This window comes from Maniola hyperantus, chromosome 5, assembly GCF_902806685.2.
Source record: "Maniola hyperantus chromosome 5, iAphHyp1.2, whole genome shotgun sequence".
NCBI classification, from domain to species: Eukaryota; Metazoa; Arthropoda; class Insecta; order Lepidoptera; family Nymphalidae; genus Maniola; species Maniola hyperantus.
Genome location: NC_048540.1, coordinates 7,148,434 through 7,166,684, shown reverse-complemented (window position 1 = coordinate 7,166,684; position 18,251 = coordinate 7,148,434). Strand labels below are relative to the sequence as shown.

At 35.5% G+C, this 18,251-nt stretch overlaps 2 protein-coding genes across 7 annotated transcripts in view; both read left to right on the top strand.

Moving 5' to 3' along the window:
• Window positions 1–18,251, top strand: part of LOC117982357 (multiple inositol polyphosphate phosphatase 1-like) — an 81,552-nt gene that overhangs the window by 44,663 nt on the left and 18,638 nt on the right. The gene's annotated exons all lie outside the window — the stretch shown is intronic.
• LOC117982117 (uncharacterized) overlaps window positions 1–18,251 on the top strand; it is a 140,921-nt gene that overhangs the window by 112,411 nt on the left and 10,259 nt on the right. For 4 of the 6 annotated variants that reach the window (XM_069498837.1, XM_034968414.2, XM_069498839.1 and 1 more), the window contains exons 8-14: window positions 6,580–7,831; window positions 7,908–8,041; window positions 8,494–8,644; window positions 11,950–12,079; window positions 14,717–14,883; window positions 15,711–15,830; window positions 15,909–15,979. In XM_069498837.1, the coding sequence (XP_069354938.1) occupies window positions 6,580–7,831; window positions 7,908–8,041; window positions 8,494–8,644; window positions 11,950–12,079; window positions 14,717–14,883; window positions 15,711–15,830; window positions 15,909–15,979 (2,025 nt within the window). The remainder of the gene's footprint in view (window positions 1–6,579; window positions 7,832–7,907; window positions 8,042–8,493; window positions 8,645–11,949; window positions 12,080–14,716; window positions 14,884–15,710; window positions 15,831–15,908; window positions 15,980–18,251) is intronic. The other 2 variants (XM_034968412.2, XM_069498838.1) reach the window with 1 other exon arrangement.

Here is an 18,251-nt window from a genome sequence, read left to right as displayed (position 1 = left end):
TGGATTCCAATGAAACTTGGTACGATTTGAGGTCATACTATGAGGAAGAATATAGGATACTTTTTATCCCGAAATTCAGCATGGTTCCCGTAGGAGAGGGGATGAAAGTTAAAATATATACTGAGTTGTAATTCATTAACGCGTAGTCCGATTTCATTCATCCTTTTTTTTGTTAGAAAGGGGATATTTTAAAGATTGTTCCGTAAATATTTCAAGGTCATCGGTTTTTAACCGACTGTCAAAAAGGAGGTGGTTCTTTTTTCTACATCGATCTTTTCGAGGTTTCTGGACCGATTTGCAAAATTTTTTTTAAATCAACAAAAAAGTTTTCGTGGTGGTCACATAAAAAATTCTGGATTCAACTCCTTAATCCTGATGCTGCAGGGTTACTGCCCACCTGAGTTATCAAGATTCAGGAAGTGTTCATAGTGAATTCATATTGTAGGTACCAAGCAACGACTATATTCTCAGACTTCAAGTCCCAACTCCTCAACCCTGATGATGTAGGGTCAGCACTCCTAAACTATAATGTTTCAGTAACTGCGGATGATGGAAAATTAATTTAGGTACCAAGCATAGGCTACATCAATGAACTTCGGATCCTAACTCCTCAATCCTGATGCTGCATAGTACTAAAGTCCTAAATCGTGGGGATTTTAGAATTTCTGATAGTGAATTGATATTTTAGGTATCAAGCAACGGCTTCACGATGACACTCCCAGTCCGAAATACTCCACCCGAGCGAAGCCGGGGCGGGTCAGCTAGTATTTTAGTATATTCAAAATATGGCCAAACTCTTTTCATTCTGAGAAGAGATCCGTGATCAGTATGCTGGCCATGGGTTGGTGATGATTATGATGCACCAACCAAAAATAAAAATTTCTAACCTCAATAAATAAATATAATATAATAAAATTTTATTATTTTACTACTTTTTTATTTTATTATTTTTTATTTAAAAACTTTAAAAACACCGAGGGTTCCGTACTACAGTCGTATTTTGCATGATAATTCAAAAACTATGATGCATAAAAATAAATAAAAATCTTTTTTACGGAACCCTAAAAGATAAAAACCCTCCACGAGAACTCTCTTTGACTACATAGGTCTTGGACGATCTAACCTAAGGACGCGCCTCGCATGATTATTCCCCTCTGTCAATAGTAATGGATTTTTAATCCACTGCGTTTATAAACACTGTTTGCGGAATCGATTTTGTCATTGTCAGAATCGTTTTCGATGTGTGATGACGTCTTACACGCTGGGTGAAAAATGCCTGTTTGTGCCGTTAGTGAGTGCAAGAACAAATCAAACACATCGAATTTACAAAAAGATGGAATTTCATTTCATAAGTAAGTATTTTTGGTGTAATAAACGCTTTCTATAAATTAAATTACATAAATTATTATAATAAAATAACAATCGAGAACTTTACCGATTCAGTAATTGAGTACGTAATAATTCGGTAGAAACGAGTCACACTTCTCACGAGACTATATTTTGTTTTTTCTAAACAATTGCAACCCTCGTTATATACAAATTAGGTTAAAATTTGAATACGCGTGAACAGCATGAAATTACGTAGTAGTAAAAATAACACTAGTCTCGTGGGAAGTGCGGTATACTAAAGACGGAGAGCCAGCGCCCAAAAAACTGTTTGAATTTACTAAGGCTAATTTTTTGCGCATACTGACCAGCTCTGTCCCCATATTCTGCTGACTAACCATTACAACTTTTATTTATATGCAATATACAAGTTATATAACAATTTTCAGCCTTAGTAAATTCATTTTATTACCTCGCAGGTACGACACCTTTGATAGCGCACCTGAGTCACTGTTCTCAGGTTCACTTGACTGACCGCAGTATGTTTGTGTACGCAACCATTCTAATGAACTATAAAAAAATTAGCCTTAGTAAATTCAAACAGTATTTTGGGCCCTGGCTCTCCGTCTATAGTATACCGCACTCCCCACGAGACTATTGTGTTATTTTTACCAAATTTTTCAGTATTAGATTTAATTGCATAGGACATAAGGTTCGATTTTTAAGAATCATGTGATAGTGATTGCGGTTCGATTATCGATATCGATGAAAACATTTTCTTTATTATTAACGACTAAATTACCGTCTTCAAGTCAAGTAAAGAATAGTTATTATTAATTACCACAATTTTTTCGCTACCTATACTTGTAATAAAACTGGTCGATTTCTGTGATTTCACGTACTTAATACATTTAAAAAAATATTAAAGCAACGCAATTTTAGTGATAGGCGAGAAACGGGGTAGGGTGTCTCTGAACTGGGTAATTTGTAGCTAAAAGGTGTACCTTTCTCAAGGATGAGGATTAGGTAATAATTTATCATAATCGTTTTATTTTTACAGATTTCGATATTTTTACAGAGAGAATCGCCAAGAATATACATAACATTAACCTAATGGTAAATAATGACGTGTTAAAAATAGAAGAGGCCACCGTGTGTGTTTACTAATTTATTTTCATAGTATCATATATGTCTTATGGAATTTTGCTGTGGGGTAAAAGCGGCAGGTATTGAGAAAATTTTTGCATTGCTAATTTGTAAGGGCAATACGTGTAATATTTAATAACTTACATTTAATTTTTTTGGACAAAGAGTACACCATATTGGAATTACCATGTAAACCCAATGTGCAATAAATAAATGATTGATTGGAAAGAAAAAAACATTTTATTGATTGATATACCTACTAATTATGTTTGGTAGGTTTTTGCGCGGTCAGGTTTATTTTGTATTATATAATAATATAAGTCATTAATAAGCACATTTTCACTATCGAAATTTTAAATGAAAATTTCGTTATATAAAAAAATACAAAAGATTAAAAATGATATAAAATAAGTAAAAAAGTATGTGCATATTTTTTAAATAAATATTTTTCTTATTTTTACGTTGCATTATTAGTTTTTGGGATAATTACCTATTAAGTGAGGTGAATGTATGCAAGAATACGCTACGCTGACCAAACACTGGTTTTAAGTAATTAAATACGAGTACTAAATTCTTACTTCTACTTTTGTTTCTGAAAAACTATCGATATATTTTAAAATATCGATACGGTAGCATCGCAAATCAATTTGACTGTCTTACACTCGTAATGTCTTTGTATGTTGATGTATATAACTTATTAGTGTGCGTAAAATGTAGTAGTGTTGAAGATTTAGATATGTGTGTGTTAATAATGACACAAAACTTTGTTGAGTCAGTGTGTCAAGTTGTCTATGTAGTGTTTCCTCGTCCCGCACCAAAAGTGACAGAAATTTTTATTCGTAATATTAGGCGCGTTACAAGTCCATAGGTTAGATCGTCCAAGACATAGGTATATCTACTTCACCAGAGCATGATCGTTAAATTATTTATTCACCTACTAGCGTATTCCCGTGAGTTCGTCAGCGTGGACAACACGAATTTCAAACCCATATTTTACCCTTCTAGGGGTTGAATTTTCAAAAATCCTTTCTTAGCGAATGTTAACGTCATAATAACGATCTGTATGCTAAACAGCCCGATCCGTCCAGTAGCTTGAGCTGTGCGTTGAAAGATCAGTCAGTCATTCAGTCAGTCAGCTTTTCCTTTTATATATATAAGATTAAGCCTGCGTTTATTTAAAATAATATGTATTTTCTATCTGACATTAAATTTACCGACACACCGGTGTAGACGCAGCGTTTAAGAATTCAAATTAAACTTTATTTACTGGGCATATAGGTGCCAGCAGCAGCCCACTTCAGCGCCATCCATTCTTTGAGTCTCATCTTTGTTTTGGTTTCATTTTACCAATCTCAACCGTATATTGAATAACATACAGTTGAGTTGGAGTTGTTTCAAAAAGTCTCTCCTAGTCTGCGTTGGTCCTTATAGGCAAAATCAGAGGTAAAAAACATTGATATTTTGTTGTTCATTAATCTTGAACAAAACGTAAAAAACTTGATCGGCTTATCTAAATGATATTTTCAAGATTTGTTGTAAGAAAATTATGGACTTGTCGCTTGATCTATCAAATTGGGCACTTCGGGTCTGCAGTTATTGGGGCGTTACTTAATAAAATACGTGGCTTGAATTTTCCGGTACTATTTATTAAGTTTGGTCAATGGTTCACAAGTATTAAAAGATTTAGAGTGGAAACTCTTTTATTTGCCGGGGAAAAAATCCAATATATAGACTCAAGGCTATTTATCTCAGTGTCAAACATCAAAATATTTGGTGAAATGGATGGGACGTGAAAAGCTGGCAAGCAGATAGACATACTTTCGCATATCATAGAGGATCAACATCGAAACACGCTATTTTTATAGAATCACAAATAATATTCCTTCATATTGCAGTTCTACATCTATAGTACGCGACAGCTCGAGATAGCAAACGGGCGGGGAGGGAACGTCCTGCACACCCACAGAATTTTATGTTTAACTGAGTTTCGGTGGTGTTCAAATGCTCGCAATATTTCCAACTAAATGCGTTTGAACTCCGGATAAAAGGTTTTATATCATTAGATGATATTGAAACATTTTTGCTCGGTTTCAGGCAGAGTGGTTCAGGCACAGATATGTCCAAATTTGCAACTAGCGTGGCCCCCTCAGTCCCTCTCGCTCAAGCAGATTTTCTTACTTGTGAAATGTCATTCCTTCTACACTTCACGTTGTTTGTCAAATACTCAAGTACAAATACATTTTGACAAACAAAAAGAGTGGCCGCGGTGATAAGGACAAAACATAATCATTTTGTCACGTTCTAACAAGAGCTTAAATGCATTTAGCTATCTCGCTCTAACAGTAAGTGTCACAATAGGGCTACTTCTAACAGTCTTTATTCTGAGGGTTCAGGGGATAATGTCTTGGTGACATGTAACTAATTGCGTCTTTCGTCTAAACTGACAGTTAAATTACTTTTGGCGGGAAGTTTCCTCATTTGTTTTACACTAGCCGCCATTTCCCTTCGATTGCAAGAATCGGAATATTATATAGTAACTTAACCTACTTACTTTGCTTTTCGTAAGTTTTTCTGATCTCACACTCTAGGACTTCTGGTACAAATCTCTTAAAGACATTAAATTTGTACTTCTGTATGTCCTTTCAATGTTTATATTTTGGTAAGTTTTTAGGCACATTGGGCAGTTGTGGGGTGGGTAAAAACTTCAAGGTCGCGTCAACAACATGTGGTTAATAGTGCTTAGAGTGCCGATAGATATAAAAACCGGCCAAGTGCGAGTCAAACTCGCGCACTGAAGGGTCTGTAGTACAGTACAATTCAAAAACTATGATGCATAAAAATAAATAGAAATCTGTTTTAGAATGCACAGATGAAGACCTTTCATATGATACCCCACTTGATACAGTTCTTACTTAGAAAATTGAAAATACTAATTATTAGTTCATGACCCATCCCCATCATCCCCAAATGTCAGCTATAAGATCTACCTACCAGCCAAATTTCATGATTCTAGGTCAACGGGAAGTACCCTGTAGGTTTCTTGACAGACAGACGGACAGACAGACAGACAGACAGACAACAAAGTGATCATATAAGGGTTCCGTTTTTCCTTTTGAGGTACGGAACCCTAAAAACTAAACTAATGGTTTTAATTTATAAATTATGAATCTTAATTTTTGATACTAGGTACAATTAATGTGAAAACCCCTAAAAAACAACTGTTTTTTCATACTTCGAAACCTGTGCGACCAAAGCGTCTATGAAGTGGGAACTTCAGCCACATGGCGGTCACCTTCCACTATATTTAATGGCGTCTGTGTTCTAACGTATAGATTCGCGTCGTGGACGCTCCCGCATCGTGTCTCGCATTCCGCGTTCATGCCGTGCAAGTGGGGCTGCAGCTTAAAGTTTTTACGCTGTCAGCAGTCTCTACTGACTGCAAACTAATATATAGAAAAATGTATTAAAAACTTTCTTTTGGGTTACATCCAACTCGATCATGTTATCATAAATTCGATGGACCCATTGGACGGAAGCAAATTTTGGCCGACAGCCAGACTGAGCATGCTGATTCAACAGAATGATGCCCTTTCATTGACATGACTTGAAGCGGATGCTTTCCTTTTTGTTCGTCTCAAAATAAGGGCGGCCTATTTAGGTCAGGTCAATAGTAAAGCCGTTTTTATGTGCTCTAAAGTCTCATTTATTTACGTCTACCATTTTAATTGCGGCTTTTGTGATGTGTAGCAAAAAAAGTGATTTTTGTAGGCAATTAATTAACCAGTATTGGTGGGGCGCAGATTAAATGAGTATGCAACCTGATCTATCGACAATTACATGCATAGGTCATGGCTATACCTACCTGTCCTGAAATGACGATAAAGATGTCAAATAGTAATGTCGTTTCATGTAGTAAGTGAGCGATCCATACTTCCATAATAATTATACAGCAATAGAGCTAAATTACCGCGACAACTGTTTAGTAATACTTACTCTGCCTTATGTAAATTATCTTAAAAGTAAATATTTTCAAATAAAGTAGAATAACTTAAAAATATAAAACAAACTATTTTGATATGAATATGAAACATTTATATTTTTTTCCAGGGAGATGCGGATAGCATCAGCATTGGCTTTAGCTGGAGGTGCAGGACGATCTGAACCTTCATTAACAGCGCAGTTTTCATTTTTGAATTTAGTATCAGACCTAGAAGGTAGAAATGTATGGAGAGAAGTGGGCCATGTTTTAGGCCGTAGTGTCAGTTTGCACACGATTGTTTGGCCAGGAGGGCGCCTTGTTGCTCATGGACAGTCATCTGGTGCTCGCACAGTTTTTCGTATAGTCACAGCCTTAGCCCCACCTTTTGTAATGGAAGGTGAACTTGATGAAGATGGCCAATGCCTAAGAGGATTACTTTGTCATCGTCCACAAACATCTGATAAAGATAATCTCACTCTTGCCTTTAATGACTTTGAAAGAGAAAGCGGCCCAGATGTTGATGATTATTTTTTCCCAACTCCTAAACCTAATACAATTTGGAAAATGGCTACTCATTGTTGTTATGGACTAGCTATGGACCTGTTAGAAAATATTGCACAAGAACTAGAATTTGATTTTCATTTATATATAGTAGAAGATGGCCTTTATGGGGCCAGAAAATTTGTAAAACCATATCGAAGGTATAACGATGATAAAAATGTTGATAAAGATTTTTGGACGAATCAGGAGACTTACTTTTCACGGTATCAAAACAGTTATGGAGGAATTTGGGAAGATAAAGATAAAAGTAAAAGGCCATATACGTCTGATGAACACCCACAAGAAAATCTCGAAAAATGGGACGGTATTATTGGAGATTTAGTTTCTGGGGCCGCCCATATGTCATTTGCGGCACTTAGCGTATCAGCCGCACGAGCAGAAGTAATTGATTTCAGTCAACCTTATTTTTTTAGCGGAATATCGATATTGGCAGCCCCAAATCAGAGACCGGATATACCCCTACTGGCGTTTTTGTTACCGTTTTCACCTGAATTGTGGATTGCAATATTCACCTCTCTTAATGTAACAGCTATTGCTGTAGCAATCTACGAATGGCTATCTCCATTTGGCTTGAATCCATGGGGACGGCAGAGATCGAAAAATTTTAGTATTTCTAGTGCGCTTTGGGTAATGTGGGGTTTACTGTGTGGACATTTAGTGGCGTTCAAAGCACCTAAGAGTTGGCCTAATAAATTCCTCATAAATGTGTGGGGTGGATTTTCTGTGATATTTGTCGCCAGTTACACTGCCAATATAGCCGCTCTCATAGCTGGGTTGTTTTTTCACAATGCTGTTGACGACTACCAAGGAAGAAGCAATGTATGTTTCAAAAGTTTATCTAATATGATCAATAAATATTATGTTGTAATTAGTAACAAAGTTTCATAAATTTCAGTGGCTGTCATTACGAGTAGGGACGCCACGATCGTCGGTAGCGGAATATTACGTCCGACGAAATAATCCACAGCTGGCGCAACAAATGCGTCGTTATGCCCTTCAAGACATTGAGGAAGGAATTCAACGACTTAGGTCAGAATACTTTTCAATTTAATACCATGCCTATTTTTAATATTTGAAAGAAACCGTAGCAGCTTTATAAAGATCACTTAGTACCAATTCAAAACTTATTAAACTACATGATTATTAGGACCAAAAATAATTCCTTAAGAGTTAAAATAATATTTAGCTACTTTTAACATTGAATTTTAAAGGTTACCAAACAAAGTGAGAACCTAACTTTAAAGGTTCGTGCACATAAGGGTGGGCCGCACCACAATGCACTACATTTTAAAAATCCTCCTGCATCACTTTCGTACATTGTGTTCTGAACCATCGCTTACTGCAGGCGAGTCGCATCGCATAATGTGGTTTGGAGCAATTTTTGCGTTGCGGCCCGCCGCGGCTGGATAAACTTTGTGCGCGAGCCTTTACAGCCAAATTAAGTTATATTATGACAGATTTAACGATATCTTCTATTATAGGAATGGAACTTTGGACCTATTTATTGCCGACACAACTGTTTTAGACTACTACCGCGCCACAGATCATGGATGTAAACTACAGCGAGTGGGAGACCATGCCCTTACAAAGGACACCTACGCTATAGGCATGTCAAAAGGATTCCCTTTAAAGGTGAGTAATAAAAAAAGCTCTCAAATAAATCACATCTGACGACTTCCCTGGCGCCACTGCGCTGCTGTGGTTTAATCAGTGGCAGGTCCCGGGTTCGATCCCCTGCAGGGGACATTCGGAATTTTATAATTTCAAAGTTTTCTCTTTTCTGATCTGGTGGGAGGCTTCGGCTGTGGCTAGTTACCACCCTACCGACAAGTGACAATGCCATACTGCCAAGCGATTTAGCGTTCCGGTACGATGCCGTGTAGAAACACTAGAAATCAAATCAATAATAAAAAACTGCCATAACCCTTCCAGGTTAGTCCGCTTCCATCTTAGACTGCATCATCACCTACCACCAGGTGAGACTGCAGGCAAGGGCTAACTTGTATTTGAATTTTAAAATCTCTCATGACCTTACACGATATTTAATTCATCCTCCGTGGCTTTATTTGGAGGCCCCAACACAAAAAAATTCTAAGTCCATTTTTACACAACTGTCCAAAAATGAGTGTAAGTTTTCAGGATGTATGTATCTATGTGAGTTTCTTTATTTCCCCATAACTTTTAAATACCTGTACCTACAGATTTGGATGTAGAAGGTGTCGTTAGAATCCCTACATCATTCCGAGGGAAGTAGCTATAAACTTTTGAAAAAATAATATGCAAGCTGTATCGAATGATGCCACATTTACAAATGTGATTTATTTACTTTTTAGTTCGTTTTTTGGCAGGCCAGTCGTGTTTTAAATATTTTTAATTACGACTTGTTGTTATTTATAAAGTGGCAATAAAGGCTAAAATAAATAATAAAAAAGTTTACTTATTATTAACAAGAAATGTACACCTATTACAATATTCAAATGCACATCATATAAAAAATTTAACCATTATTGTAACACAACTTTATATTAATTGTAGTCAAAATTAAGGATTTGTGACTTATCAACTTTTTGCTTTGGAGTCTCCATTTAGGTGTACGTATATCTTGTTGGTACATACTAATGGCCGCACTGAGTAACGGCTTCATATTAGCGAAGCCTACATATTACATGAAGAACGTCGTAGATAGGCCTCAGTGACAGCGGAACGACTGCGGATCTTAGCACGTAAAGATTGATGGATGACGCACAAACCTCCTAATGGTGTGATCGATAGCCAAGTGTCGTATGGCCTGTATATTATCTCGGTTATATCGCTTCTTTCTACGTCATTTTATCTTGACGATGGTTTAATACGAAACGGTGTCGAGCTACCTCGGTTTATCGCCGAGAACTTCTAGAGCACATATAGTTCATATAGTCATATATACAGTCAATTCAGCGATATTTATTTAAAATATATACTTTTAGTATCGATCTATGAAATATTATATTTTTTAGTATTCTTTTCTGATAAAGAACGTAGGTAAGTACACCTATTTAGTAAAAAATTTCAGAGTACAAGCATATTAAGCAAACATCAAGCTTTTTTACAGAACGCAAACATTTTTACCTTTTTAAATAAAATAATCTTTAGACAGAGCTGATCCGATACGAGCTCATCTCGATTATGTAAAATGAATAAGTAATTTATATTTTTGTCAACGACGGGTAAATCATACTGAACTGCCCCCGGCTCCCTCGCCAGTGCTAGTGACATAAATCAACGGGTAGTACTTTTATTTCGTCCTCAGTGATATAACTTGCTATGAAACACCGCTTGTACGAAGCTTTGTTAACAGTGAGAAATGGGGGGAGCGTGATGTGAATTCAAATGATTTATTATTGAATTGACAATTAGTAGTAGTACCTATTCTAGTATTATAGCTACATTTTCTGGTATTAATAATTATTATAAATCATCTAACTATCTAAAGTAAAAAAATTTCGTTCGGCATGGGAATTTTGGAGTAAATAGTAGGAATATAGACACTCCTATATAGAAATACGTTATATAATTTTAAGCAACCGCCGAGCTATGACGTAGAAATCCGCTAAGAGAGGATTTTTGAAAATTCAACCCCTAAGGGGGTAAAATAGGGGTTTAAAATTTGTGTAGTCTACGTGGACGAAATCACGGGCATTGGCTATTTAATACAAAAAGATTGGCTGAAAATATAGGTAAGTCACTACGTGGAACTGTACAGGAATCGAATTATCATTATTCACGCAAACACACGCAAACTTATTTCTTAACTCAATGTTGATGTAAACTCATCTGTATATATAAAATTCAAAGTCCTGACTGACTGACTGACATATATATCAACGCACAGCCTAAACCGCTGGTCCTAAAGACATGAAATTTTGGAGGGTCTATTCTTTGTAAAGAGTAGGTATCCACTAAGAAAGGATTTTTTGAAATTCCACCCCTAAGTGGGTTAAATGGGGGGGTGGAAGTTTGTATGAAAGTCGGTAATTTTTTAAGTTATATGCATGAAAATTGGTATTTGGGTTTTCGATCACAAATGAAGAAATACGTGTTTCAGGATTTTTGGAAAATGCGCCCATAAGGATGGTAAAATAGGGGATGAAAGTTTGTATGGGGCAGTTTTAATTATTGATATTAATTACTTGAAATTTGGAAAGTAGGTTTTTTCTTGAGGTTAGGTGTCAGGTTAAGAAACGACTGAAAGAGTCAGTCAGAAAAGCAGGCGAATTATTGAGTATTTTTAGATGAGTTTAGTTAAAATGTCCTCTCATATTAAACTTGCGCGCGGATATGGATCACAACGCTTAGAGGCTTATCGAGAGTTTTAGTCTTTAGACTAACCTAACTGAAATATTAACTTGATCGGGGAATAAATGCTATTTCAACCACTTGATTGAAATAACGACCTAAACACAAAAAGTATTTAATAGTCGTTGAGTCTCGAGTCAGAGCGAGACTGCCTTCAAAAGGGCCAAACACCGGTATTTATACAAATTGATTCAAAATGGCTGCCCGCCACAAATCGCGTGACATCGGATGAGTCAAACAATGTCCAATTCATTAAACTAACTTCAATAAATAAATTGATAATCTTGATCAATACTTTGAATTCAAACCAATTCTTTAAAATTAGCTAAAAATACCTAGTAATTTAGTCAGTGTTGCTGACACGACTATGAGAAAATCCCCCCCTAAAGAGATGAAATGGGGGTTGGAAGGTTATATGTGTTATTCGGTGCTGGTGCAGGGTGCGCGTCCTGATGTTATACTGTTTGTTTCTGAATAAAAAAAATGCCACTTGTTTCCTGTAGGCCACGGGGGCAAGCCGCGAGCAGAAGCTAGTTTAAAAAATATGTCTAATAAAATATTATTTTACTCAACAATATAAGTAAATAGTTACACAATTGCAGGATAGCATATCAGCTGTGATAGCTAAGTATTCCTCAAACGGATACATGGATATTCTCACGGAAAAGTGGTATGGGGCTCTGCCGTGCTTCAAGTTGAGCCCGGATTATGGCATCCAACCGAAACCTCTCGGTAAGAATACATTCTTCAAACTCTTAGATCCTTATAATACCTGCTTACTCTTTGAACACAATTCGCACATTTGTAATTCTTGAAAAGAAACAGGTAGGTAAAAGAATCTTTACATAAAAAGTGAAAATATTTACTTCAAAGAGCGAGTTTTTCTTATTTGTTCATAATTAATTATTGTTTGAGTAAGTACTAAGCTCACTATCCTGTTAAAACCGCCGAGTTTCTTTCTCAGTACGAATGGCATTTCGAACCCATAGTAAATTATTGACGATTCAAAAGCACTTTGAAAGTTTATTTGAATAAAATTAAAAAAAAAAAAAATTAATTCCTTCGTAAACTTGTGTATGACAGGCTACTAGTCCTTACTTTTAAAAAATATAATAAAGGCGGAAATGTGTAGGTATGTGTCTGTCTGCTAGTTTTTCACGGCTCATCCGTTTAGCCGATTTCGACAAAATTTTGTAGATATAGCTTGCATCCCGAGGATGTACAATGTACATAGGCTACAAATTTTGTGTCTTCATATCAAGAGTCCCCACGGGGTTTTTAAGAAACCTAATTCAACGGGGATTCAGGCATCATATATTTGGTACAGAGATAGCTTGCATCCCATATATGGATATAGGCTATTGTTATCCCTGAAAATCAAAAAGTTCTTTTGGGATTTAAAAAAAAACCTAAAACATCTAGATTTAAAAAGAGTCCTAATTCAGTACGGTATACGAGTAACTCCTGTTGGTTACCTGCAGTGAAATTGCACACTATTTGGTTTATGTTGTTTATATCAACATAGTCAGATGTTACGTTTCAGGCGGAAATTTCATTAGAATTTATCACCACCCTCGCGTTAATCCAACCCCTCTGGGATGAAGGGAAGGGAGTATTACTAGCAGCCGAGCTAAAAGATTAAACATGGAATTTATCGTTGAAAAAAATGAGACGCCACGAAGGTATCTAAGTCTAAAACCACACTTGGGACTTTTTGTTTCAAAATTGTTTTTCTTCTTGCTGTATAGCGGTATATGTACACTTGCCAAAACGAGATTTGCGATTTGACGCCGAGTGTTTTTGGAGCCGCCAGATAAACAACGCTACGTTGTGTCGATATTCATTTTGAGATTGTTTGCGCCACGGGTATTATAATATTAAGTATCCGTTTTTTGAGATTAAAGTCTACTTTGTAGTGCTACAGTTCCTTTCATTAAAATGCATAGGTAATATAAGCACTCAAGTTTTTTTAGGTGTTAAGTTAATGTGATCTCTGTTATATTTTAGCACTTTAAAATGTGTATTGTGTCGCTACATTACAGTAAAATGGTATATACTTATTTATTTTATTTAGTTCTATAGAACTCACGTTCGGGATGTCTTTTGCTATTTTAGCTTTGCAACTATTGACCGTGATGTCAGTAATTTTGAGTTTTCTAAGGATCTCCTCATACCTTTTTTGATCACGTAATATACACTCCTAGAACAGTACTTTCTTTATCGCCTTTTGTGTGCCTCTAACCTTTCTCACTATGCCTATAACAAGTTGGGTACAGTAAATAAGTCAAGCGTCATGTCTCAAGTGTGATCTAATGGGAAGCGTTGTTACCTCTTATTTTGGATAAACTTTTTGAGGGACAAGAAAATTAAAAGTGAAAAGGCCTGTCGGCTATTGTTACTTCATTACGTGGCTCCATGGGGGCTGAGCGGTGAATAGAAAATGTTCTTCATTATTTTGTAAAGAATAACAATATTATCTAATAAACCATAGATTTATATTATATTGGAAAAGAAACCTTGGTCCAAGCATCTAGTGTAAGGGTTCCAGTTTGAAAAACTCAAGTCCATCGTAAAATGTCGAAGTCAAATCAGGAACTTTATCTGCCCATACAAAATTGTAGGTGTAAGCCAACAGTATAAACTATTGATACGTTAACAATAACCTTGTGTTAAAAATGTAATACAATATATCTCGGGATAATTGAATTTACTCATCGTTGAAACGATGCACGTAAAAGAATTAACGGTCCCAATCGCACAGCGCACAGGAATCGCTGGACAAACGATTTAACCCTTAATATGAAACTTCGATCTGATGTTAACTGGAACCATAATATACTTATTATCATAAATCAGCTTTGGGTTGCGTAATGGATACTACACCTCATTAGATAACCAACGCGATTTGTTTCAACGCCATTAATCGCAACATTACACTAATTATCGAAGAACGCTTATTGCATTTTCCATTCCATTGGAAACTTTGTATAGGTAAGGTCACATTGGAGTACCCATTACTATCGGTTTTTTTTCCATAATATGTCTAAATATTTTAAATTTTTTTTTCGCGACTTTATCCGCGTGGATTTAGGTTTTTTTGAATATCCCACGAAAACTCATTGATTTTCCGATACAAAAAGTAGTATGTGTCCTGAGATGCAAGCTATCCATTTAAATTGGTTAAACGGATGAACCGTGGAAACTTAGGAGACAGACAGGCAGACACAACTTTGTCTTTAATATTAGAACGGATAACTAACTGATTTTTAAGACAGTTCAAAGCATTGTCTTCACCCGCGGCTGTTTATACTTAGTGGCTATAAAAAAAGCTTTTCAGAATAAGTAAAATAATTGTAATTCTCGTTTTAGGCGTAGCCGCAGTAGCCGGTGTTTTTATTCTTCTAGGAGTGGGGATGATCGTCGGATGTCTCATATTAGTTTTGGAACACCTCTTTTACAAGTACACTCTTCCTGTATTGCGTCATCAGCCCAAAGGAACGATCTGGAGAAGCAGAAATATTATGTTTTTTAGTCAAGTAAGTTCTTAGGTTTAATGATTTGTAAGAATTAGATTAGATGCAATACCTATACTAAATAAGATAAGTACACCACTAAATTATTAGTAGGTATTAACTAAAATGTTGTGTAGTGCGTTTAAGCAAAAAGTTTTTTGATGAACAAAATTGGTCTTTACGACATTTTCCGCCCAATCGCTGACTTAATGTTCATACAAATCTTGTCAAGCAAGCCGTGGAGAACTGCGGCTTTTAACTCCAATGGCCCACTTATCCCTGAAGACTTATGGCCTAAGAGCCAGCGCGTCTCAGACCTTCCTTGTTTTATAAAATCTGAAAATATCTCTAAATATTGTTCCTAACACTGGGAGGGAGGAACGTTTGCTTAGCTTTTTGTTTGGATCATGGTGGCTTTGGGAGATAACATGTAATAAAGGTGTAAAAATCTTACGTCAAAGTATAAATTCTATTTTTTTATATCATATTTTCTTCAGGATAGTATTATAAATCACGTCATGCATTGCCAGGCACTTAGTATGGTGGCAACCCCCTGCCAGACACCGTTAAAGTTTAATAAATTATTAACGTTTAAGTCTTTAAAAAAGTCTTACCTACCGACGTAGGTAAGACTTTTTACACATTTATTACCTGTTATCTTCCAAAGCCATCATGATCCAATCAAACATCCAACCAAATGTTCCTCCCAGTGTTGGTGACAACACGCAGATCAACTTTCAGCTGTTATTAAATAAGAAAGGTCTGGCTCGCGCTGGCTCTCTGTCCATTATGGTAATCTCTGTTTCCATTTATCTCCGAGTTAAGTTTTATTCTTGGCTTATTTTTTTCAGAAACTGTATAGATTTATCAATTGCGTCGAACTGGTGTCGCCACATCACGCAGCACGAGAACTAGTCAATACTATCCGCCAAGGTCATTTCACGTCGTTGTTTCAGAAGAGTGTCAAAAGGGTAAGATTTATAAAATTACGAACTACAAATTTAAACCTTCATCTTATCAGATTACGACAGGAAATGCATTTGTTTCAGAAGGAACACGAACAGCGTAGAAGAAGAAAGAGCAAAGCCCAATTCTTTGAGATGATACAAGAAATCAGGAGGTAAACAATATTTTATTATTATTTTATTTTGTCATCCATACCTTCATACTAATATTATAAATGCGAAAGTGTGTATGTCTGTCTGTCTGCTAGCTTTTCATAGCCCATTCGTTTAACAGATCTCAATCAAAGTTGGCACAGAGATAGAGATCCATTCCGGGGAAGGACATAGGTTATTTTTGATGCCGGAAAATCAAAGAGTTTAATCACAGGATTTTAAAAAAACCTGAATCCACGCGGACGAAGTCGCTGGCATCATCTAGTAGAGAACATAATGGTTAAATTTTTTTTTTATTGCTTGAGCTTGACGACAATCGTACCTAATAAAGAGCAATGATGACGTCTACGGTTGGAGCGTGCTTGCCTAATAGAAGATAATTCATTTACTCTTGCCTTGAAGGTATTTAAGTTATATGTGGCCAAAAACACGAATAACAGAAGAACATTCCACACCAGAAACATTGAGTAAAATCGTTTTGTGTAACTCTAAAATGTCTAAAATCTAATAAATAAATAAATAAATAATAAATTTATTCATAAGAATGCAGGTGACATAACATGGTTATAAAATTAGTTGGCGAGCCTTATGCATTCTACCTTAGAATATTGGTGTATGAATATTTAAGTATTACATTACAGTTAAATTTTTAAAAACATGTAAGTACATATAAATTACAAAATCTTTAAAATTATATAATATTCAGAAAGTAAATTAATTAAGTCATACAAAAACAAGAGAAAAAAAAATAGAAATAATAACAGTCATTTAAATTTTACATGTCATACAGAGGGGATACCTAACTATTGCACTACAAAGACCATAATTTATTTCAGTCATCTAATCTAAGTCATCAGATTTACATTATTTAGATATTATTTTAGACAAATTATTTGAGCTCATCAATCAAAAATTCCGAGATGTTGTAATAACATTTATTTATAAGCAGCTCATGAGTTTTCCTCTTGAAATTATTTATAGTAGTGTTTTTGTAGTTGTCAGGAAGTTTATTGTACACAGTTATTGCCATATAGTGTGTACTCTTTTCAAACATCTGTAGTCTTTTAGGAGGCACAACTAGTTTGTTCCTTCTCTGAGCTCTACGAGATCTCACCTCACCCAACTCAGCATAAGTTTTAAAATAGTTTGGGTTTTTCTTTACTAGTAATAGCAATTCATATAAATATTGACAGGGTAAGGTAAGAATATGATGTTTCTTAAATAAAGGCTTACAGGTATCCAATGGTTGCAGTCCACATAATGCTCTCAGACATGCTTTTTGTTTTATAAAAACTTTATTAGCAAATACCGAATTTCCCCACAGGATAATCCCATATCTTAATAGTGATGAAACATACCCTTGGTAGGCTATTAATGCTGTTTTCATATCTGAAGTTTGGTGGAGCCGTCTGAGGACATAAACAAACTTATCCAATTTGCTGCATAGGTTTTCAACATGGGTTTTCCAATTAAAATGCCGATCGATTATGAAACCTAGAAACGATGTAGACTCTACATCTTCAACGGCAGATCCCATATAGTTTATTTTAAAATTTGATAACACATTATTATATGGTAAAAATTGGATAAATTTGGTTTTTTGCATATTTACAGAGAGGTTATTTAGTTCCAACCATTTTATTACATTAGACAACGCTTCGTTTGCATCAAATTCAATAGTTAATTTATTTTTGCTTTTTACTATGATAGTCGTGTCATCCGCATACATTATACACTGTTGATTAATAAAGTCGGGAAGGTCGTTGATGTAAAGGAGAAACAATAAGGGACCCAAAACACTGCCCTGTGGTACACCATACGGATGTTGGACTTTATATACAGAGCGATAAGCCTTACAGCATGAATTTGTTGTTTGAAGAATTTCTACACATTGCATTCTTTTGCTAAGATAACTTGTTAGCCATTCTAAACATTTTCCTCTAATTCCGTATTTTTCAAGTTTATCTAAGAGAGATTTATGACAAACTAGGTCAAATGCTCTAGTCATGTCAAGAAAGATTCCTATGACATTAAATTTATCATTTAGGCTTTCCGTAATAATTTTATTCAAGGCATAACAAGCTAAGGTGGTACTACTATTTTTTATGAAACCATATTGTTCATTTTTCAATAAATGATAAGATGATATAAAACTATATATTTTATTGTGCATTATTTTCTCCAAGACTTTCGAAAGAATTGGTATTAGTGTTATGGGGCGGTAGTTATTTATATCATTTTTATCACCCTTTTGAAAATAGGCTTAATGATAGA